The following is a 24,734-nucleotide window of genomic DNA, read 5'->3' on the forward strand; positions in this document are numbered from 1 at the left end:
AGAGATAGAAGGGAGGAAGGGAGAGGGAGTGAAGAAGGAAGGAAATGGTAACTATGTAAAGTGATGAATATGTTAATTAGCCTAATTGTGGTGATCATTTCACAGCTTACATATATATCAAAACATCAAATTGTACATCTTAAATATATATAATTTTTATTTGAGAATTATGCCTCTATAAAGCTGAAAAATAGCACATATATATATTTATACTTGCTTGTATACGCACAAAGAAACACTGGAAAGACATAAGAAACTAAGAGAAAAGGTGGTTTATTGGGGTCAAGGGTGACTGGTGAGCTGGGTAGACACAGGAGTACAAACAAATCTTCCCAATATACAAATTTCTATTTTTTTTTTACTTTTGGACGTCATAAATGTCCAAAATTTATGACATTTAATTAAAAATTTTAAAAAGTGTATTCAATACTATAGTGTACAATAATCTATAATTACTTGAGGAAAGATGCAAATTAGCTTTGAACTTCCTAGAGGTCATATCAAATGGAGAATTATGTTGTTTCAAAATTCAGATTTTCCCAACATTAAGACCTGAAAGGAATTTCTCCACTATATTCTCATTAATTGGATATTCTGTGATGTAGTGAATGAGAATCAACCTCTTCTTAATACATATGTGTAAGTTTCAAATCATTCTCTTGCTTAAACTCTTAATACCCTCCAATCTGATTGGAACAAATCCAAATCTCTTACCACAGTCTGTGATACCCTACATGACCTGGCCCTCACCTGTTCTCCCCTTTGATCACAAAGCTCCAACAGCACTGGTCTTCCATCTGTCCCTTAACCATAGCAAGCTCCTACCTGTCTCAGTGCCTTTGTACTTACTGCTCCTTTTCACCTTCGATGTCATTCTCCCAGGTAGTATTAGCACAGCTGCCTCCTTATCATTCAGTTCTCAACTGTAACATCATCCTCTTAGACAAACCTTTCCTTCCTACTCTCAATAAGAGCACATCACCTTGCCCCCAGCCACTCTGGAGTCCATCATGCTGTTTTAATTCTTTACAGCACTTTTTACAGTCTTCTATTTTATTATTTTTATTTTCTGTCTGTCTTCTCCCACAAGAAAATAACTCCTAAAAGTTGTTGACTACCATCTTGTATCATCAACTTTCTACAACAGGGCCTGAGACATAGTGGGTGGTGAATAAATAGTTGAATGAATGAGTGAATGAAAATGAATTAGTGATTGTGAAAGAGAAGGAAAGAAGCAAGAAAGGGAAAGATGGAGAGAGAGAAGAGAGAGAAAGGAAGGAATCTCTTAATATTCAACAATTTTTAGCTAGGCTCATTCCTGTAATTACAGCACTTTGGTAGACTGAGCTGGGAAGATCAATTGAGCCTCAATTGAGGAGTCTGAGGCTAGCATGGGCAACAAAGCAAGACCCTGTCTGTACAAAAAGGAAATAAAATAATTAGCGAGGTGTTGTGGCACTTGCCTGTGGTCCCAGCTACTCAGGTGGCTGAGACAGGAGGATCACTTGAGCCTAGGAGTTCTAGGCTGCAGCGAGCCATGATTGCACCACTGTACTTCAGCCTGGGTGACAAAGCAAGACCCTGTCTCAAAAAAAAAATAAAAAAAGTCAAACAGCTGTGGCTAATATTAAATAAGATCTGTCAGATAATTCCTTACATGAGTATTACCTTACATGAAGTTTTTAGACTTCAATGGCTTATACACAATTTTTAACCAATATATACTTAGAGTACAAAGTTTTAATGCTGCTGTACATATGTCACTCATCTCATAAGCTACGTATCTCAAGAAAATTATTATTGGAGAAGTCCTTAAAGTTTAATACCTGTAGTTAGATTAGATTTATCATAAATTTATGTTCGTCAAAGCATCTTCCCCCCAAAAAAAAGAATTCATAAAGCAAGACTAAGGATTCTGAAAAAGATTTTACCACCTACTACCATACTTTTCCATTGAAATACTTGGTCAGAGTTAACTAACAATTATTAAAGTATAGCTAGAGCTTCACATAGCTGGATTTGGGCAACCACATTTGGAAATCAAGAGAAGGAACCTGAACAAGGATCTACTGGATCACTGGATTTCTGCAGTTCCACTATAAAAGCAATCTAACATCAAAACTTACCTTCTTCCAGCGCTTCACAGTGGATGAAGAGAAGAAGCCTACAAATGGTTTCTATTAATTGGCCCAGAATTTCACATCCTTTATTTCTTTGTGTGCTGGTTAGATTTTATAACCATTGCCATGTGGGTTCAGGACAAACTGACTTGCTTAAAATCACACATTAAAAATGTTTCAACTTCACAATGTCTCTGACAGCCCAGTTTTTGTTTCAGAATGATTCCACAATCTACACAATGTGTAAAATTACTCATACAAAGATTACTCCCTATTATTTGCATCTGTTAAGGTTCATGTGTGTTATTTACTGCAGCACAGGTCTGAAATAAATTATGGTTTAAAAATATGTTCCTGATAATGCCCTTTTCATATCACAGCATGAGGGTAACTGGTGTGAAAGCCTTCCCACTTTTGATCAAACCATGCTTCCCTTTATTTTCAAGGTCAGCTATAACAAGAATTCTGTTTCTGACTGAATTAGAAATGGTTTATCGTAGTACCTTAACTGGCTATCCTCAGTCACAGATGATTTTTACTTTTCAGTTAATAAATCCAGGGTTAAATTTAATATCCCTTGTCCCTCCTGAGACACATATGCACAATCCTAAGAGGACATCTGTCTCAGAGAGCAAACATCTCTGCCATCCTCAAAACTAAAGTTGCATTATGGTCACGTGCAGAGCATTTGTTTTGTGTCTTTTCCATTCTCTAAACTTTAGAGAATGTTTTAGAGTGTGAGATTGAACTTTTCCCTGGAAGAGTAATTGTTCATGCAAATCTGTGCCCAATCTTCACAAAAAGTATGGAAAAAATATGCAAGCAGAAGCAGAGAACAGTAATGCTCACAGTCCAGATTTTAAAGGTGATGCATAGTTAGGTTGGTGATTTGAACACTGCTGGAGCTTTCAGATTGAAAAATCATGTTCTTATTTCAACAGTAATGGCATTAAGGATTCTACTACACTACTACAAATATTGTACGCCTTATGTCCTGTTAGTCTCTAACAAAAACAACTTGCTATTTAAAGTACAGCTCTGGGCAAAAAAAGGTGGTTTGGATTGCAAGAAGTTATTAATTAACATGACAGCAAAGCTTCAGGACATGAAACCACAAAGCAGCTCTCTGGCTGGTTGTCAACAGTGTCACACATATGTAAATAATCCACAGTTTTAAAAGGCTGTTTTCCCTTCTCTACTTTATCCCCTTGACAATGATTGTAATTTTCTGTACTGAGATCTCTTCCAAGTCTAACATTTGTGACTACAGAACAGTATGAAAGTAATCTTGGTTCCAATTGTTTCTTTTTAAATCTCATAATAATAAAAGCATCATAGAAATGAGCTCTGTCATATTCTTAAAGACAACCGAGACAACTGTCAGTATATCTATCCACTGTAATCTCAGCTAGCAGGTAACAATAAAATTAAATTAAATTAAATGTTGTGGGATATTTTTGAGCCATTTTTAAAGAACACTACCTTTCTGTCAATGTATTAGAAAGTCCTCATTTTTCCCCTAAACTCTTGGCATACACAACATTTCTAGGAAATTGTTCATTAAGACTAGCTGCAAGAGAAAGACTCACTCTCTCACCAAAGTGTCTACAATTAAGTTCATTTTATAATAGTAATTTTTTAATGAACCGCTAGCACTGACGGAAGCATAAAGACTTTGTAAAACTGCCTCGGATATGAAAACCCATATTAAATATGTAGGTTTCAGAGATGATCCCACCCTGCCCACAATACACAAACACACACACAAACACCCACACACACACATTCTCACACACACACACATCACATCACACATAGAGAATAAAATCTCTCAATTGCCTTCATTGGAATAACATTTCAGTTAGAAACCAAATTTGAAAATCATTCAACAGAAATGTATATTTTAAGTACCAGCCAATTCATTTTCATTATTAAGTGAAATTAATCCATGTGAAGTAAGGGGAAGCAGCACAGTGCCTCACCAGGATGGGAGTGTCCGCGGCCCAGTTCAGCTGCTGCTCAGCTGTATGACCCTGGATAAGCTACAGCACCTCCCTGAGCCTACAGAAATGAGGAAAGCCAATCAGGTGGGCTCTATGATCTCTTCAGTCACTGCTCCAGAAATCCTCAGGCTAGGGTTACTTCAAAGCATCCCTTCAGCATAGCTGGTTCTACTGACCACTCCAACTCTATGTGAAAACCCTTGGCCACCACCACAACTCTGGGCTCAGCGCATCTAGACATTCCGATTCCCAGAGTTGGGGAGCACTTCCCTATGGGACACAGTGGTCATTCCATTAAACTAAGCAGCAGCTGCTATCTGGTTGGTCATTCAGTCTTCTTGTGCCAAGTGACCAGCTGCAAGAAAAGAAGTTACTATGCTGTCAGGAATAATGGACCCTGGTCATTAAGAGGAAGGGAGAGCTAATATTATACAATGCAGACAAGGGAGAATTCATTTGACACACAGGTGACATACAGAAATATTTTTTGGTATTGCCTTGCCCAATTTTGATAGTAAATGGACAAATGTAGTGGATACAGCCCGAGAAGCGTTATGGTATTCAGGTGTTTGATCCCTCCGGGATGAAGATCTCAGTCACACCACCTTGATGAGAGGGGTGCTAGTCAAGCCTGAGGGGATTCTAGAATGGGCAGGAAAAGAGGAAGATGATGAGTATCAGCTGCAGTTCCAAAACCATCTGCAGCAGAGAGATATGGCTCCTCCCACTGATCTTCTTGTAAGTTTCCCCAGAAAAAGAAACCAACCAGAGTCCAGAATCCTGGAGGAGCAGTTCCCGGATGGGATAAACAAACATTTAGGAAGCAAGTGGACTGAGGAAGCCCAAGAGGCGCTGTATTCATTTCCTTAGGCTGCCAAAATAAAGTACCACAAACTAGCTAGCTTGAGACAACAGAAATTCATTATCTCACAGTTCTTGAGCACTGAAATCTGAAATCTGAGCTGATATTAAAGCTAAGTAGGTATCAGCAGGGCCATGTTCCCTCAAAGGGCTCTGAGGAACAATCCTGCCTTGCCTTTTTCAGCTTTTGGTGACTCCTGGCATTTCTTACTTTATGGCAGTGTAACTCCAGTCTCTGCCTCCATCTTCACATGGCCTTTTCCTCTGTCTCAAACTTCCGTTTCCCTTGTCTTATGACATCAATAACTGGAATTAGGGTCCACTCTAAATCCAGTGTGATCTCATTTTCAGAGCGTTAACTTACGTCAACAAAGTTCCTATTTCTAAATAAGGTCACAGTCACAGGTGGGCTGCCCAGTGCCCTGCCCAGAATCCCTTTTCAAACCCAGGTACTTGTTCCTCCATCAGGCAGTGTAGTGTCCCCCAGAAAAATGCCCTAAGCCAAAGGGAGCTGCCTCACGCAAGGCTATGTCCCTTCCTCAGGGGCAGCCCCCGACTCAACTGAGCACAGATCTGAAGGGCGCCTCCATCCCAGAGCTCCCTACAAGAGAGGTTGAGGTCTTGCTGTGTTTGCATCATGGTTCACCTTCCTCTATGTCCATCCCTGCTGCCCTCACTGCTTTCCAGGTGTTGTTCCCAAGAGCACACACCAATAAACTCCCTCCATCTTCACCTCAGCAGCTGCTTCCAGGGAACCTGACCCTCAGGTTCCCTGACCCCAGGCCAAGCCTCTTGGCCACTTACTAGCTGGAGAATTTTGGACAGGATACTTAACCATGCTACTCCCAATTTTTCTTATCCATGAAATAAGGATAATAGCAATACCTTCCATGCAGGGTGTTGTGAGAATGAAATAAGTTAATTAATCCAGATCTCTTAGAATACAGCCTGGCCACATAGGAAGTGCTCCATAAATGTTGATTACAAGCTATTATTATAAGCATGTTTTCTTCTGTAGGAAAAACATTCACTAAGGAATGAATTCGTTTTTATATTATTACTGTATTTTTTAGCTTTTCCTAAGTTATAAATCAGTAGGACAATGAATCTAAAAGCAATAAGTTATAATTTATATTATTTCTGATAATCTAATTATAATAAAATTAAAGTATTACTACTTTTTAAAATTACTATTACCTTATCCTAATTTCCACATTAATTAATTTTCAGCAAAGGAATGTAATAAGTGGTTTTTGTATTTTTTATACATTTCAAAGAAACAAATGTACTGAACTCCTTCTGTAAACTTATATGTTTACTCTAAATTTAATATATCAAACCCAACAAAATCAGAAAGGGGCAAAACTGTAACTTAAACTGAAGGTTTAATATTTCAGAGTGGCTCTGGATCTTAAAATTTATTAGCCAATTAAAGTATCAAAAAAGTACCCTATAGAGTTCTTTCCATCAAGGCTATAAATTAACCCTTGGAGAACAATATAAAGTTTCAAGGGTAGAGTCATTTAGTTCATAAGCTTAAAGGGCTGAAATCTTAAAGGAATAAATTAGTCACACTTTTTTTTTTTTTTGCATTTAGTACAGCCATATCTTAAATTAGTTTTTCTCAGGATTAGGATGTATTATTTATGACCATGTCCAGTCCCATTATTTGTTAAGACAAAAGCAAGTAAGTCCTAGTTAGTCAAAGTAAATCAAGAAAATTAACCTAGCAGACAGAGGACTCACATGCTATTTACCTTTGTGTAGTAAATATTTCCCACATTGCTTCACCCAGAAATCTCACCCAGTCCAGTAAGAGCCAGTCCTAACAACAATGTCTGGTGGACTTTCCATGCCTCCACTTGTAAGAAATAGCTAAAACTTCTTAAGCGCTTACATGTGCTAGTGCTTTAAATACATTATCTTCAATTCTCAAAATAACCCTTCAAAGTACACGTTACTCCATTTTCTAGATGAATCAAATGAGGTTCAATACACACAGCTTATGAAACACAGAGCCAGAGGGACTCAAGCCTATCTGTTCTTTCCTCTTGCTGTATCTCACTGAGCACATAACTATTAATAAATCAACTCATATTCTACTTAAAAGGATTGGGAAAGTACCTCACAATATTGGCATTTCTCCAAAACCAAGAGGAAATAGATCTACCATAATTTTTTTTAAGTGTTCAACTGGTTTATTTTTCAAATTAGAGAATAGAATAAACTAAAAAGTTTAAGTATTGTTGTGTTCTCAAATCTGCTACCCAAAATTTTGCATAACAATGAGAAATATATATGCTTTTTAAAAAGCCATTTCTTACAAGTGGAGACTTGGAAACTCAAGGTTAAAAGACTAAAGAGCAGATTATTAACTTGAGACATTTAAGAAACAAAATCACTCTGGTAATATTTCTGCTAATATGCAAAATTCATAGCTTCATATTCTGACAGTAAAAAGAGGTACAGGCAAAGATCATGTTTTTAAATGAAATGAAAAGATCTGTGATACTAAATTACAACACAAAAAGGGTATTGTCTTACTGTTTTATAAGGTTTATGGCAGACATTGCAATGACAGCACTGCTTTTCAGAAAGCCATAAGAACATGAAAGATTATAGATAGACTTCACTGTTACCCTGCAGAATGTGCCCAGTTCTTCAAGCAGTCAACACTCATTTACGTGGCTACCCTGCAGGGCATTTCATTTTATCACTGAACAAATTTTACTTTTATTATGTGCCAAGCATTTTACTAAGCACTCAGCAGTAGGCAAGATGGGTAAAGCCTCTGCCATCATCTCATGATGCTTATGATGAGCAGAGAAGCAGATACTAAGTGGTTACCTGTGAGAAGAATGCTGCAGAACATAATACACATTACGCGATATCAGGAAATGTCAGGTTCTATCTGATACATAAGAGATATTATCTTTAATATTGCATAATGCATATTATCTTTAGGTGTTTATAAGATGGGAACTTAACTAACAGTGGGCAAGTGGGGAGCTTAGGTGGTCAAGGAAGGCTTTCTAAGGATGTGATATTTTTAAGTAACAAGCAAAAGTTAGCTAGGGGAAGGGGAGACTCAAGGCAGAGAGGACAAGGACAGCATATTCAATGCAAAGGGAAGAACTAGAGTGTCTTACTCAGCTCAGGCTTCCATAACAAAATACTGTAGGCTGGGTGGCTTAAACACTTAAACAACAGAAGTTTATTTCTCATGGTTCTGGAGGCTGAAAGTCCAAACTCAAAGTGCCCGTACTGTTGGGTTCTGGTGAGGGCCCTCCTCCTAGTTTGTAGACAGGTGACCTCTTGATGTAGCCTCACATGGTGGAAACAGATCTAACTCCTCTCTCTTTCTCTTATAAGGACACTAATCCCATCATGTAGATGCAACCCTCATAACTTCATCTAAACCTAATTATCTCCCAAAGGCCCCAACTCCCAAAAGGATCACATTGAGGATTAGGACTTCAACGTATGAATTTTGGAGACATACAAACATTCAGACTGTAACATAGCCTAAAGGCCTGAGCTGAGAAAAAGCATGGTGCCTTTTTGAAGTACAGAGGACTGGGGAAGAGTCCCTTGAAACAAGGATAGAGAGGCAGGCAGAATGGATCAGATGTGAACTTCATCTTACAAGCAGTACAAAGCCATGGAAGGTGTTAAGCATGAGTAACATAATCAGATCTGTGTTATAGATTATTTGGAAAGAAAGCAATTATCAAAGGAAACGTCAGTTTCTATCTGATACATGATAAGAGAACATTGTACTCGGTGAGAGATAATTGTGGCATTTGGCATTCAAAACTTAGTCTGTACAATTTTTAACAATCTTAGGTGATTCTTACCATGTGGTCAGGGCTTACTAAGGACTGATGTTCCTCAAATGGGTCACAGTAAATGACTTTTCCTACACGTCCTAGTCAACCCCAAATAAGGTGGGAAATACTATCAGCTAATTCATGGAGTTGATTTCCATATATTTCTACTTTTCCATGAAGGATTATCACAATTATTCAATTAAAGTTCCATAATCATAAATACAGGAAATTATTTGTTCACACTAGGTGAGGCTTAAAAATACTTAAATAATTTTAAACTGCTAACGTTTACTACTAGTAACACTAGTTAATCCAAAACACAATGACCTAGTAAATCTTTGCAGCTGTACACAATAGCTATCACTCAAGAACAATGTAATATATTATACAACTAGAGTACAATTCTACAGGTTTTATTTTCAAAGGACTCTTACTATTAAGTTTTAATGATCTGAATATCATTGAAATTAATAGAAATTGAAATGCAAGAATAAACCAGGAGTTCTGCTTCTGGTATGACTGAGTATATGCCTACTGAAACCTACCCTCCTATATGTAACAACTATAAACTTTAAATAAAACAGAAACAAAAATACCTGAACCTTTAGGGATGAGTAAAAGCACTCAGATTTTTACAAGGGGTCCAATATGGAAGAATGGACCTATACAGAGTTGGTTTCCCATTTTTTGAGGATTATTTATTTAGGCTGTGAACCTGAGGATGGGTAGCAGTCAAGGCATCATGTAGGGTGGCCAGAGTCACTAGAAACACAGAGTCTTTCTGCACACAAGAACCTTAGGATAGGGTTCCAGGCAACCATAGCCATTAGAGAGAAAGAGGGAAATCTTAGAGAGGGGAAATCCAGGCAAGCTCGAAAATCTGTACATAAACTATGCCCAAATTTCTGACTGACCTCTGAGCTCCACATGCATGGGATATGGACTGAAAACAGTCCAGTTAAGAAAAAATGGAACTGAAATGGGATTTACACAGGTTCCTAAGATTCAGAATTTGCAGTTTGAGTCTAATCAAGTTGATTACCTGCTAAAACAAAAATATCAACATCACTCAGAAGAATGTAACACTCAGAAGAATCTACAGTCTCCACAATGTAACGCACACAATGTCCAGAATACAATGAAAAAGTATTCAATATCTGAATAACTAGAGAAATATAATACATTTACAAGACAAAAAACAATTAAAGAAGACAAACGCAGATGACACCAATGCTAGAATTCACAAATAACTTTAAAGCAGCTATTATAGTTATATGCGGTAGAGGAAGACACTCTTGTAATGAATGAAAAGATAGATAATATCAGCAAAGAAACAGAAACTATAAGACAGAATAAAATGAAAATTGTATAAGTGAAAAACATTATCAGTTAAAAAAGTGTTAGAAGGGCTTAACAGCAGGATGGTGATGAAGAACATGACAATGAATTTGAAAATAATACAAGCTATCTGATCTGAAGAATAGAAAAGAAAATTATTGAAAAGAAAAATGAACAGAGCCTCAAGACCTCAGATCTAAAGGTCTAACATATGTATATTTGGAATCTCAGAAAGAGAGAAAAGAAAGAATAGAGCAGAAAAAAATATTTTAAAATAAAGAAAAAGCACTCTCTAGAAAGATTCCTATTTGCACATGGAATAAGCTTTCTCATTTAAAAAAAAGTTTTCTTCACAAGTAACAGACAAACGTAACTGTACTTCAGATGTTAAAACACATTTAGAGAAATAATGATAAAGTAGCCTTAAGGTATTATGAATTTAGATTAGAGCACAGTTGTACTCCTCTATATAAATGGCAAATCTGAATACTACTTTGCTCCAAAAAAATTATCTTTCTTTTAAAATCTACTAAGATTCAAGACTCAAGGTAAACTTATTAAATTCATTTTGTGGTATTAAGAGTATGCTGTGATATATGTAGAATCTATATGTTTAATGCCAGCAAACAAATTACCTCTAATACCATCAAACATTAATTTATAAATTGGCCTCCCTGTCACCTCTCTTCTTTATGCTGGATGCTGATAGAGGCAGTGGGAGTGAAACAGACATAAGCATGACAATTAGATTCTACACAAGAAAAATGCCATATAAAAATTCTTGTAAGATGAGTACAGGAAATATATCTGCCAGTACCGAAATATTGTGTTCTTGTTTATACACAGTGTAACAGAACAGCCTTTGTATTATTTTTAACTGTTCATACTTAAAATAATCTATACTTCAAAGAAGAGTAAACAGTGCATAAGCTTGGATTGCTCTTTACCTCATAATTTGGTTCTTGTATGGTGGATATTCTTAGGACCAGACAAGTCAATCTCTAAATAAACATTAACTTCCTTTGTGTTTCCAAATGTAGAAATAAAGATGAATATACAACATGAGGAGTTTCTAACTAAACAATTGTTAAAAATCAAATCGTATTTAAGGCCATATACGGTAAGGCTAAAAATAATATTTAATCTCTTGAAATCATATTCATAACAATTGCTAATTCTACACAGTTAATTGAAATGAAGAACAAAGGAAATTTCAGAATAATCTGAACAAAAGAGCTTTGAAAGTTGGAGGATGGTTTGTCGTATTGAACAGAATTTTTAGATTAACTGTCATCAGTAATGAAGCCAATCTAAAATTGCCAAGTTCTATTTTGTTCTTTCTTCTTAGCTATTCTCATGAAAGTGAAGTTCTACTACAGATCTTCCCTGCCTTTTGCCATAATACATTTTTCAAAAGCATGAAGGGGATGGCATTTTCTAATCTGAGAATTTAGTATGAAATAAATCAACAGTGTCATCAAAGCAAGTATTCAATAATTACAAATTATTATAATCATTTAAAATAGAAAATAAAGATTTTAATTTTTATAAAGCATGCATAAACAATTTACTTGATTGCATGAAGGACTATCAATATATCTAGTACACACACAATACAAATCAATTCAACTGAAAAAAAGTTTTACATTAATATTCTTTTTAAAATTTATTTTCTTGAAATAGAGATAGGGTTTTTGCTTTGTAGCCCAGGCTGACCTCAAACTCCTGGCCTCAAGCACTGCCTGACATAGGCCTCCCAAAGTGCTGAGATTACAGGCATGAGTCACTGCCTGACCTAATATTCTAATTATAATAATATGTTAACAATTATTTTAATACTGTTTCCTTTAATATGCAAAAGAACTTTTAAGGAAATATTTATGTTCAGCTTTCTTAAAAGTGATATACAAACAGTTTTTAACTGATGTCCCTTTTTGTTAGTAAATTTTGTACAATAAATAAAATTATTTGAAATCATTCAATGACTTGACTTTATAATTAGCTCCATGCTCAAAGTAGTATGTATTAATAAATGTTTGTTGAAGGACACTGCTAATGATACTGCCCCTCTTTACTCAAATTAAAGGGAAACTCAAGGCATCTCCTTTTTATCTCCACCCCACTTCAACCTCCAAATAGGAAGAAGCAGCTCACAGGATAATCAATTTTTTAAAAAATGAAGAAGACACAAGTCAGTCATAATACTAGGAAGTTAATATCTTTCTCTTTCGCTTGAATCATTTATATCTCAGGAAATTAGAGCTAAAAGACTAACTGCACCCCTTTCTTAGGAAATATCCTATACTTTGGGAGGCCAGAGAAGCACCCAGGGTAATGAAATCCATGGGACAGGCAAGCATGACCAGGGATGAACTGTGGAGAGTGCCAGATAATAGGCTACTCAGGCTGTCCTAGTCTTTAAGCCCACAAGGCCAAAGTATCCTCAAGGCTCACAAGGATCCTGTTTAGCTGTCCAATGCAGGAAGCTGACTGAATTTGGGATGGAAGCCCTGATTCATTCATTCAATATTAATTAGAACAATGGTTCTCCTAGAGTATCTATTGAGATCATATTTTTAGCCATTTAACTTGACTAGCCATAGGAAATTTTAAAAGAAAGAACTGACTTTTATTTTATTTTATTATTTTATTTTATTTTATTGGAGACAGAGTCTTGGCCCCATCACCCAGGCTGGGGTGCAGTGGTGCAATCATGGCTCACTGCAGCCTTGACCTCCTAGGCTCAACTGATCCTCCCATCTCAGCCTCCCAAGTAACTGGGACTACAGGTGCACATCACCACACCCGGCTAATTTTTGTATATTTTGTAGAGGTTTTGCTCTGTTGCCCAGGGTGATCTCAAACTCCCAGGCTCAAGCTATCCATCCACCTCAGACTCCCAAAGTGCTGGGATTACAGGCAAGAACCGCCATGCCCAGCCTGACATTTCTTTTTCTCACTCCCTCTTAGCTCCATAGTTTAATCACACTTAAGTGAATTACACATAATGGTAAACTTTCCTGGGAGTTTACCATGTGCCAGGCAGTGCTCTGTGTCCTGGATATGCATCACCTCATTTAATCTCCACAATAACCCTACCAGGTGAATCCCATTATCATCCCTATTTTATGCATGACAAAATTGAGACTTACAAAGGTTTAGGAACTTACTTGAGGTTAAGCTATTAAATAGCAGTGCTAAAATTTAAACTCGGGTCTGTTTCACTCTGCAGTGCAAGCTTTTATTCATGGGATTACTCGTCTTCTGTTCAAATGAAGGACACCTGGAAATAATGAGAATGAGCAAACCTCTCCTATCTTCTCTACCAAAGAGCTTTCACACACTTCATCAGTGGACGCTGAGATCTGCATGTTTATGGGAAAGTGATAAAGCCTGAAATTAAGGTAACAGCCTGGGCTGTTTAAAAGGAAATTCAAAACAGAATTATTGAGAAAGGAAGACATAATGCCTTACTGCACAGACATGGTAGGATTAGTATGCCCAAAAACCATCCAGTAAAAAGTGAGAGTAGCAAGACGATTTAAACAATAATCAAGACTAAGACACTTTTGCCTGTTCAATGGAATATACTATTTTGATTGATTCAACCATTTCTTCTCATATGAAACATATTCGTTAACGGCTTCCATCAATTACAGTGTATAACATTAAGAAATGAGCAAAAATAAATTCCATATGTCATTTCTTACACTTTAGCAGCTAAATTTTTTTCACAACTTCTTGACACTAACAGATGAGAAAGAAGGCCACTTTTCCTCACGAACTAAAACAGAATACTGAGTCCATCATCAAGAGACATCGGACATTGAAAAAGATAGCAGCACAGGTTTCCAGAACTCTTCTTTGAGTAGGAAAGGCCTGGGGAAAAAAATGGGTCAACCGGTAGCAGATATCAACTCCTACAGGACATTGAGGAAAGAAGTGAGCAAAAAAGACCCTCACATACTTAGTTTTTAAATATCACAAACTATGAGAGAGTCACATTATATGCTAAGAGAAGATGTAAGTATAGAGGTAGAGGTAAAAGATAAAGGAGAAATGGAGTGATTGAGAATTCATGTCAAAGAAGATGGGAGAGGGGATTGCTGGATGGATGGATAGATGGATGGGAGAATATGAATGGGTGAGTTTGATTTGGACAAAGAAGAATCACCTAGTCCCTAGGGATTGGATGGTACATTTACAAAAAAGCCTTATGGTGGCAGGCAAAAACACTAGCAAGTTTTCAACTACTAGCCTCTACCGAATAGGAAGCATAGTTACCTGTAAAGAGTAAAGGCAGCAGTCTATGATGCTTAAAGCAAATGAGGTTGTGGGAGAGATGCTGAGAGGAATACAACAAAATTACTCAACGGAGTTGAGGGCCTGGCTGATACTAAAATACCATACTTAAATTCTACTCTAAGTAGACTCTATTATCACTTGGAATTACTCCAGCGGTCCCCTGTAGTCTGAGCATTTCAGAGAGTGTGCGGGGCACGGGGAGATATAGTTGGAGAGATCTACTGTTAGTGATATGTATGCAAGTATGAAAGAGGAAGGGTTAGTTTGGTGCATAGAAGAATTACAACTGAACAGAGAAGGAACTAAAGCAAGGAGGGGGGTGATATACAAGAAGAGAAAAGAAAGAGCAAGGGGTCTAGAAAAAATCTAGATCAAAAAATAAATGCAAACCAAATCAAAGGCTGAGAAAGCAGAAAGGCTGGCAGGCTGTGATCAGAGACTGAGTTGAGACATAAGAGGTGGGGTTGTTCTAAATGATTCCAGATTACAGGGGATGGCTATAGGATAGAGTTCCTAGAGAGGAAGTAACAATAAGGACATCAAAACCGGGTCAACTGAAGAAATGTGAGACCAAATTGCCTGGATGACAAGAGTTACAATGGGGACAACAATGACTAAAACAGGCTGCCAATGTCCTCACTGCACATGGGGACTGACAAGATGGTCCATAGGAAACAGGAAGAAGAGGGGAGAGAAACAGTCAGATCCAAATAATGAGTGCCTTAATGCCTGGGACTGTGGCACGGGAGGCTGAATATCTCAGAAGCCACACTGAGGAGCTCAGAAAGTGGAGTAAGATGCCAACTATCTCTCTGGGTTGTAGTCCTTGAGGCTCAGGAATACAAGCACATAGCATTATCATCACAGAGACCTTCCCCCCAACATCATATGAGTCGCAAGACCCTTGTCCCAGCCAGTGTCCTTAGCCATTAACTCTTCTCTCATTATCCTGTCACTTTCACAGCTTTAAGTATCACCTCCACATGAGTAACTTCCAAGTTTATGTCTCCAACCTTACACTCTCTCCTGTTAGTAGTTCTGAAGCTCTAAATAGCCTTCAAGACGTATTTTCCTAGACTACTGGCCATTAATTCACACTCAAATCAAAAACTCAAGAAAGCCAGCATGTTTCCCCCAAAACTCTCACCTCCAGTTTTTCCTATTTTTCCCACTAATCCAGATGGAAAACATGGTGCCATTTTCTACTCCTTCCACCACTTTCTCGCTCACATCTATACAAGTTGCACCAATTATTCCTTTGTGATGCCTCTAAAGCCATCCTTCCTCTTACACTTCACTACCATTCCCCTAATTCAGGCCCACATAGCTGAATGTGTGTTATTAGAAGAGACTCTGAACTTTCCTACCTGATTTCCCTCCTTGCTTCTTTCTATTTTTTCTACTAATTTAAGATGACTCCTCCTAAAATGTTACTTTTCACATGTCAAGCTCTATTCACAAACCTCCCATGTCTCCCATGTATTTCCATAATAATAAAGACCAAACTCTTTGCTCAAACACTGACATCTCCCATGTCTCCAAAACGGCCTCCCATTACTTCACTACAAGAACCAGGCACACCGTGATTATTCCAATTCCTCCTATCCCCATGGATTACATAGATTTTCAATTAATTCATATTTACAATTATATTTACCTGATCTACATTCACTACAAAGCACATATTTCGATTAAATGAAGATTTTAATTCAGTAAGATTCAAATAACCTGGCATTTGTAAAAATGATTTAGCATAATTTCCCTAATGGGCTATGAAAATATAAATCACTTCCACAGTTGATCACTTGTAATTTATAGTTTAAAAGGTGAAGGGACCATTGATAGACATCTGGAGTTTAGTTGTTAGTGAAATCAATTTATTGTAAGATTTCAATCCTCAGAGAAGGAAAATCTTACTGATCACAACTTTCTGAAGTCCATCCTAAGTGGTTCTCTTTTGAAGAAGATCATACCCAGAAATACATTACACATTCCTACATACACACAAAATGTTCAGCTATAATGGAATGCATCCATAACAGGTTGTAAATAAAAATATATATAACAGAGAATCCCTGATCTACTGGATAAAGAAAACTTTCCCACCTATAAAGCTCTACATACCACTTTCTACTGTGAAATACCAGTTATCTCCAATCCTTACATCCATGTGGTGTTATGAACTTTTTTTTAATGAACTTCTGGAAATATACAGGAAGAGATTATAGAAAGGCAAGGAGTGAGGGGGAAGACAGAGTCTTTGGGAATGCCTCTACCACATTGAGTGTGTGTGGCACAAGAGAAAAAAAGAAAAAGAGGAATTGTCAGGAGAGAGGCAGAATGTAAGGAGATAATGGGCAGTGAAAAAGTTGCATGCAAGAAAGAGGAAGTGGCCAGCAGTCCAAAATGCTTCAGAGAGCATGAGGGAGGTTATGACTAAGAAAAGCCCACTGGATTTGAAAGAAACATAGATACACGCCTCTTGAGTGGCAGAATTTAGTACAGTGATGGGGGAAGGTCAGAACACATGGAGAAGGGGTGATCAGCAAGTGGGAGCCAGGCACATGTCATTCATGCACAAGGACTGACAGAGAAGGGAAGGAAATGGCGCACACAGCACTATAAGCTCTGCTAGCAAGCACCTTGCCTGTTTTGCTCGTTGCTGTCCCCAGCACCAAGAACAGTTCCTGGCATGTAATAGATACTCAGTAAGTATTTGTTGGTTGGATATTGTTGAATTCAATCAATGTTATTGAATTCAATGAATATTGTTGTTTAGATAAATAAATGAATTAATGAATAAATATAGTACTTGTATTTGAGGGAGTATGAAAGAATACTCTTCATGGTATCACATGTAATTCAGGTCTCAATGCTGGAGTTATACTTAGTACAGACTAAGATCTGGTTATAAGATAAAAGCTGTGAATGCAGCTAACATCAGACTTAGTGTAGGGTGGACGATGGAGATCTTGTCTAGAGGTTGAAGTTAATCTTTTTGACAATTATCTGAGCGAAAATGGAATCTTTCAGACCAAACATGAGAACTGAAGGAAAATCTCTGGGTGTCTGCAGAGTGGAATTCCCACTCTGCCTTGACAAAGAAGGCAGCAAGAGATTGAAAGGAACTCCTGAGGGGTGGATTGTTAAGAGGCTCTCCACCTAAGACAGACAGAGATTGAGTTATTAGGAAGTTCAGTTGAGTACGTACAATGTTGTAAAAACCTTTTGCAGCTAGAGGTTTTCTATCTCAGTTTGCTAATGGTTCTTGTCCTCTGCATTTATTCCCTCAGTTCTGTCTCATGCTTAAAGTCTTTGAAAAGGTCTCCTCTGGGCATAAGAATGTAAGAGTTCAGCCAGCACTTGGAGAGGGGAGGGTGGCTAGCACCATGGTGCCAGCAGGAGCAGCAACTAGAGTGGAAGGACCCCAAACACTGGGGATGTGGAGTAACCACTAAGACAACTTGAAGTTTAAGGGTTTGTTTTTATCAGATGACATGGTATTATCTTACAGGAAATCTAGGAAAGATTTTGTTTTTCCGGTATTTCATTTTGTTTTTGTTTATTTTTGACAAAGGCAGCTTGAGCAGATATAAGCTGTAAAGGAGGAAAACTTCTAGATAGCAACAGAAAGAAGGTACAGTTATAAGGAATGTATGTGATGTCATTAACAAAACCCTGGAATACAGGAGGGGTCATGAGATTCAAAGGCAAGATGGAGGAGCTGGTTTTTGCAAAGTGGTATAAAGAAAGATTGAGAGAGTAGAAAGAAGGAAGACGCTTCTTTGAATCTCTTATGGAAATTAGGGGGGTAAGTCAGCTACAGGCGTATGGAACACAGGAAGTTCATATAGCTGCCTTGGAGAGGCCATCAGAGAACCCAGTGACTAAGAAGCTTTTGCAAATCTTGAGGGGCTAGATGGCTGGAATTTCCAGAAATTCCAGTCAGCACAATTTAATGCTGTCTGCAGCAATACTTGGCAACCTGGAAAGGTTTGTTGCAATTGTTGGAGGTGCAGTCCTACATGTAAGCCAAGCTCAGCTCACCACAATGGATCTGCCACATAGGCAGTCATAATAACAATGGGATAAACTCACACCTCATGGAAGAATCATCTCACCATGATAGAAACAACTCTAAAGACAGGCTTTAATCAAAACAGTCATAATGAATCCACCCTGCTTATTTTCCTTCCAATGGAGCCAAGTTGTACTATTCATACCAAGATCTTCAGGGAGTTCTAGGTGGAAGGAATCTTAGAAGTCATCTAGTCCAACCTGGCACCTATTATGACTTTCATTTTTAGAAATCCATGGAAGAAACTATCAGTGGGCACTGGCATACCCGGCTCCTCTACATTTCTCTGCCTCCTGTGCAGTATATCTGAGGCTGCATGGCTGAGCCCTGGCTAATGTGACATTGGTGGAATTCGTGTAAGTCACTCCCAGGCCTGGCTGTCTCACACGGAGGAGAAACAGCCAAGTTGCATCACATCAGAGTCTGCTTGAGAGAGAAATATACTTTGATAATGTTAGTCACTAATATTTGTGGATTTGTCTGTTTTGTCAGCAAGCATTAATTCATATCAAGCCACTTTTTAATAATCTAGCAACTCAGAGCTGTCAATCACTGTAAAGAAAGGGATGGAGATTATTATCACCCATATACCCAAAAGATTAAAATGGTGGAAGCAGTCATAAACCCATTTTTACTTTGCAGTAGCACCTCACTTATCTGAAGGTTATTATTTGAGACATAACTTGCAAAGCTAAAACCTGAACTCCCTAACTGAGAACCAGAAAGTAAGCAGCAAACATCTTAAAACAACTCAGGGTGAGAGCAAAATAAAGCTTTAGAGCTTCATTCCCTGGTAAGCTCTTCAGGCTAGATTTATTTACTCAAGTTATTTCAGAGTAAATAAATCAATCTTGGAAATTTGATTATCTCCCATCAAATAAGAAATAGGATATTGGCCAGGCACGGTGGCTTATGCCTGTAATCCCAGCACTGTGGGAAGCTGAGGTGGTAGTACAACTTGAGCCCGGGAGTTCGAGACCAGCCTGGGGAACATGGCTAGACCTCATCCCTACAAATTATTTAAAAATTAGCCAGCCATGTTGGTGCATGCCTGTGCTCGCAGCTACTTGGGAGACTGAGGTGGGAGAATCAATTTACCCTGTGAGGTCCAGGCTGCAGTGAGCCATGATTGTGCCTCTGTACTCCATTTTGGGCCACAAAGCGAGAGCTTGTCTCAAAAAAATAAAATAAAAAATAAACAAATAGGAAATTGGAAGCAAAAAAAAAAAAGGAATGGCCTGGAAAGGGGCAAAACATGCCATTCTGATAGTGAAGGAGAGATCAGGAAAACCGTAAAAGGCAACACACCCAAATCAAAAAGCAGTGTACGGTGCTCCATTTTATAAAGGATAATTGAGCCCCGCTGCCCTTCAGAGTCCTGAAAGCATCATGGAAGGAGCTCAGCTCACACCTGATGTTAACTAATAAAGATGACTTCAGTCTTCCTCCAACCTTTGTAAGCTTCGAAGGAAGGTAGGAAAACATGTAAGAAGTCTCTGGAAATGGTAACTCAAAACAGTGTCTGTGTATACAGACATACACTTGGTCATTTGAAAAATTCACTTATGAGAGCTACCTTATTCCCTAGGTTGCCTCATAAAGCTGTTAAATTACATATATATGAGACATTGCTGGGTGTGGTGGCTCACCCCTGTAATCCCAGCACTTTGGGAGGCTGAGGAGGGTGGATCACCTGAGGTCAGGGGTTGGAGACCAACCTGGCAAACATGGTGAAACCCCATCTCTACTAACAAAAATACAAAAATTAGCCAGGCATGGTGGCAGGCAGGAGAATTCCTTGAGCCTGGGAAAAGGAGGTTGCAGTGAGCTGAGATTGAACCACCGCACTCCAGCCTGGGCAACAGAGTGAGACTTAGTCTGAAAATATATGTGTGTGTGTGTGTGTGTGTGTGTGTATACATATATACATATATTTATATGATATGATGTGAGACATTGCCAATTGGAAGAGGTCTGATTTAGAATGGGTGGTTCCTCCTCAACCTATTTAGGTGCACACATCCAGCATGAAAGAAATCAGGCTTCAATAAGATAAATCAAGATCTAAAAGTCAAGTTAAGTCGAAAGGACCTTAGAGATCATGTAGCCAAGACCCTGGCAAAAAAAGTTAGGTGACTAGAGGGCATCATTCATCTCACTATAGAGACAGAACTACAGCCAGTCTTGTATTTGAGAGCCGGAATATTTTCCTCCACATCACAATTTCCTGGGCCAACTCACAACCCTCTCCATGCCTTCCCAAGCCTTCAGATTGGCCCACAGGCCTGATGAACTCACCTGCAGAAAGCAGTGTCCAACCGGGGCATGCTCTGCAATGGTGGCATTGTACACCTGCCTCCAGAAGATGGGTTCATTATCATTCACATCATCCACGGTGATGCTCACCAGGCAGGTGGCAGAGAGCGGGGGCTCTCCGAGGTCCCGGGCCACCACTCTCAGCTCCACCGCCTCCTGGACCTCTCGGTCTAGAGTCCGGATAGTGCTGATCACACCGCTTTCGGGATCAATGGCGAAAGATGGTCCACACTCTGCGGCGGGCAGAGCCTCTGGATTGCAGGGAGCTGAGAGTTGGACTAGCGTGTAGCGCAGCCAGGCGTGCTCAGTGCCTGCCTCGTCAGCATCGGAGGCGCTGACCCACATGACTACAGTGCCGGGGGCCGCGGCCTCGGACACTGAGGCCTTGTAATGCTGTTGGCTGAAGAGAGGTGGTTGGTCATTGAGGTCAGCGACCCGGAGCAGCAGCGTTTCCTCCGTGCTCAGCGGCGGGGACCCTGCGTCCGTGGCCACCAGTAGTAACTTATACAGATCGCGGCTCTCTCTGTCCAGGGGCCCCTCGACACAAAGGAAAAATACCCCTGGGGGGCCGCCGGGCCGCAACGCGAAGGTTCCCTCTCCGCCTTCCAAGGACAGCGAGATGCTCCGGTCTCCAAGACCCACACTAAGCTCCCCGGTGGCCTCATCTTCTTTCTCCCAGTCACGGTCCGCATCAGACACTGAGACGCGAGCCACGTAGTCGCCTGGTCGGGCGCCTTCGGAGACACAGGCGAGGCCTCCCTCTGTGAGAAAGAGCACGTGAATTGCTGGCCGGTTGTCATTCACGTCCAGCACGGCGATGGACACGCGCACTGTGGCAACCTCAGGCTCGGTACCTCCATCGCGGGCCTCCACCACCAGCTGGTGCCAGGCCTGAGCCTCGCGGTCCAGAGGTCTCCGCAATCGCACCACGCCACTCAGCTCCTCCACTGCGAAGTAGGCCGCGTCGCCCAGTGCCCCGCCCCCGCTACCCGCCCCGGGCACTTGCCGGGCGCGGATGCTGTAGCGCACGAAGCCATTGGGCCCCAGGTCGCGGTCGGTGGCGCGCACTCGGCAGACCTCGGCGCCCGGCTGGGCGTCCTCGCGCACCGCTGCGCGGTACTCGTCCTGCTCAAAGACCGGTGGGTTGTCGTTCTCATCCAGCACGCGCAGCTCCACGCTCAGGCGGCCGGTGCGACGCGGGCGGCCGCCGTCCCATGCCTCGATCTGCAGCCGGTGCGCCGCTGCCTCCTCTCGGTCCAAGCGCCGCAGCAGTACCAGGTCTAGAGGCTCCAGGGGCGACCAGGAGCCCGGCAAAAGCGGTGACGGTAGTGGCCCCGGAGTGCCGTAGCGCAACTCGAAGAACGGGCCTGCGGGATCCTTGGGCGGGTCGGACGGTTGCACCAGGGTGTAGCCCTGAGTGCTGAACAGTCCGGCGTCGGGGTCATGGGCACCTGGCAGGCGGAAGGCGGTCCCTGGCGGGCTGAGCTCAGAGACGTCGAGTTGCAGGGAGTCGAACGGAAAGCTGGGCGAGTGGTCATTCACGTCGTTGACGCGAATCTCCACCTGCACCACAGCGCCCAGCAGCGTGGCGGCCACGAAGCTGTAGTGGTCCCGCCGCTCGCGGTCCAGGCGCCGCGCGGTGCGGATGATGCCGGTGTCCGGGTGCACGTGGAAGTCGTCCAGCAGCGGGGAGTCATCCGAGTCCTCCGACAGAAAGAAGCCGCTCCCCTCCTGCTGCTGCGCGGCCGGCAGCCCGGCGCGGATGTCACCGACCAGCGTGTCAGGGGGTAGCCCCTCATCTACGGAAAGGGTGAGGTTGAACAACTGGGCAGATGAGCCCGAGGCCGCCCACAGCCACACGTGCACCGAGAGCCAGAGCAGGGAGCGCTGCGTCCTGGCGCTGCGGCTGCCTGACCGCCCATGGGGTGTATCTCTCCTCCCGGGGAACAGAAGGCGCTTCCCGACGGGAGCCCCCCGATGCTGACGCCCCTCGCCCATCTTCCGCCCACAAGGGCTCATTTCTCCGCCAGCTCCTTGGGAAGGCTCTCGAGTAACTGCCAGCTTGTGGCGGGATCGCAGAAAAATCCAGGAGCCTCTTCAGTGTCTGAGCCAGAGAAGAAAAGACTTTGTTTGGCAAACAAACCGACGGACCCAGGAATTCCCGAGGTTACATCTGCAACTGGTGAAAGCGTCCTCTGCCTGCAGCTCACGCAGACAGGGAAGCTCTAGCTGCCTCTGCCGCGGCAGCCACCTCTTCTGCCCCTGGATTTCCTTAAACGAGTCTCATCTCTTTTTCTCTCTCCTTTTATTCCTTTTACATCTGTTCCTTGTTCTACTCGGCTGGTTGTTCCCCCTGGTAAAGTCAGGTGCATTATTTCTTTTGCCAAAAAGGAGGAGATTATTTGAAGCGTGCACACACAAGGAGAGGATGGGGATCGGGCCGGAGTAGGGGGTGGAGTAAGGGCGGGGAAGCTGGGAGTTAGGGCGCTGGGGAGGAGGGAGGGAAAGAGAGGGGAAAGGAGGGCTGCGGTCCTGTCCGCTGCTCCGGGGGCGGGGCGGCTGCTCCCCCCGGCGTCTCCGGGCGCCAGGGACCGCGCGACTCCTGCACCTACCCAGCCTCCGCCGCCTCCCTTCCCCTCCCCGCCGTGTGACGCGGCGCACAAGAGGGCAAACTCCAACCTGCGAGCCGCGCTCTGCAGCAGGGCGGAAGAGGAGCAAATGCAAAAGCACTGGGAGACGTGCTCCGCGGGGCGGGTGGGGGACGTGCAGCCGGGGCGTCTGCCTGGGCTTAGCTTGCCAAGTGATGATGGGTGCGGGGAGGTTAGGGGAGCGGCCTCTCCGCGGCCTCCCCCTCAACCCCCTTGACCGTCCCTCAGCAGGCCTGACGCTTGGCTCGCGATCAGCCGAGAAGGTAGGGGTTATCGTCACTTTGGGGTGCCAAACTTGTGTTCTGCATTTGGCGAGAGGGACTCCCGTCCGCAGCGGAAGGACAGATGGAGTCAAAGGCCGATGCACAGCTGGGGCCAGGATGGCTGCAAAGGGGAGAAGGCGGAACTTGGAAAAACCTTCCAGAAAACCCGAGAAATCTGTGGCACACATGGTGCAAACCACACTTTATTATGCCGCGCTACTACTCAGCGACGTGTGAGCCCCTAGTCACTCCCCTCTGCCACCAGGAATGACGACAATATATACGCCCTGAGAACGCTTTTTCTACATTCAGCGCCATCATAACACTTCCAGGATGTTTGACGATGCTGACTGATGAGCAGAAAGCCCCGATGGCTGGCACGCCGCAAGCCCTCAGCGCTCCACCACCACCCCTAGGCAAGGAAGTTTGCAAGCAGGACCACTCTGCAGATACCACTTTCAAAACTCGCTTCTGTCTGAGCCGAACGCAAATGCCAATAAATGGCCATAGTCGCAGATTTCCCTTCAATTAACCATAATAATTGGTAGAAACCGATCAATGGCCTCTAATAAAGCATGCGTGAGAAAAGACTCTCTGGACTCAAGAATGGCTGGCCATATTTAGCAAATGGTTTCTGCAATTTCGCATTTGAGCCAGATAGAAGAATTAATTTCCTAGATACTGTTTCTCTCCTTTAGGGAGGGCCAAAATCCCTGCATAGTGGTTTCTTGCAGCAACAATAAAATGCCTTTTTTAATGTGCAATGGAGTTATATATAATTGCTAATGCACAGCCACACCGTTATCTCTACCTGTGACTAAATAACAATAAAATAATTGACTTTGTAGCAGATATGTTGCTGTAAATGGGGACATTATTAAAATAAATTCAGTTTTCTTTCCCCCAGCTTTCTTTGGGGGAAAGAAAGCTGAATTTATTTTAACCATTAAAATAGTTTTAATGGTTAAAACT

General features: G+C 41.6%; 1 protein-coding gene across 1 annotated transcript in view; it reads right to left on the minus strand.

Moving 5' to 3' along the window:
• Positions 1-23,303, minus strand: part of DCHS2 (dachsous cadherin-related 2) — a 272,591-nt gene extending 249,288 nt beyond the window's left edge. Inside the window, 1 exon segment of the mRNA XM_073017685.1 lies at positions 20,834-23,303. Coding sequence (XP_072873786.1) covers positions 20,834-22,870 — 2,037 coding nt within the window. The 5' untranslated portion in view covers positions 22,871-23,303.
• Between the last annotated feature and the right edge of the window lie 1,431 nt (positions 23,304-24,734).

The sequence above is a fragment of the Chlorocebus sabaeus genome, chromosome 7 (assembly GCF_047675955.1).
Source record: "Chlorocebus sabaeus isolate Y175 chromosome 7, mChlSab1.0.hap1, whole genome shotgun sequence".
Classification (NCBI taxonomy): domain Eukaryota; kingdom Metazoa; phylum Chordata; class Mammalia; order Primates; family Cercopithecidae; genus Chlorocebus; species Chlorocebus sabaeus.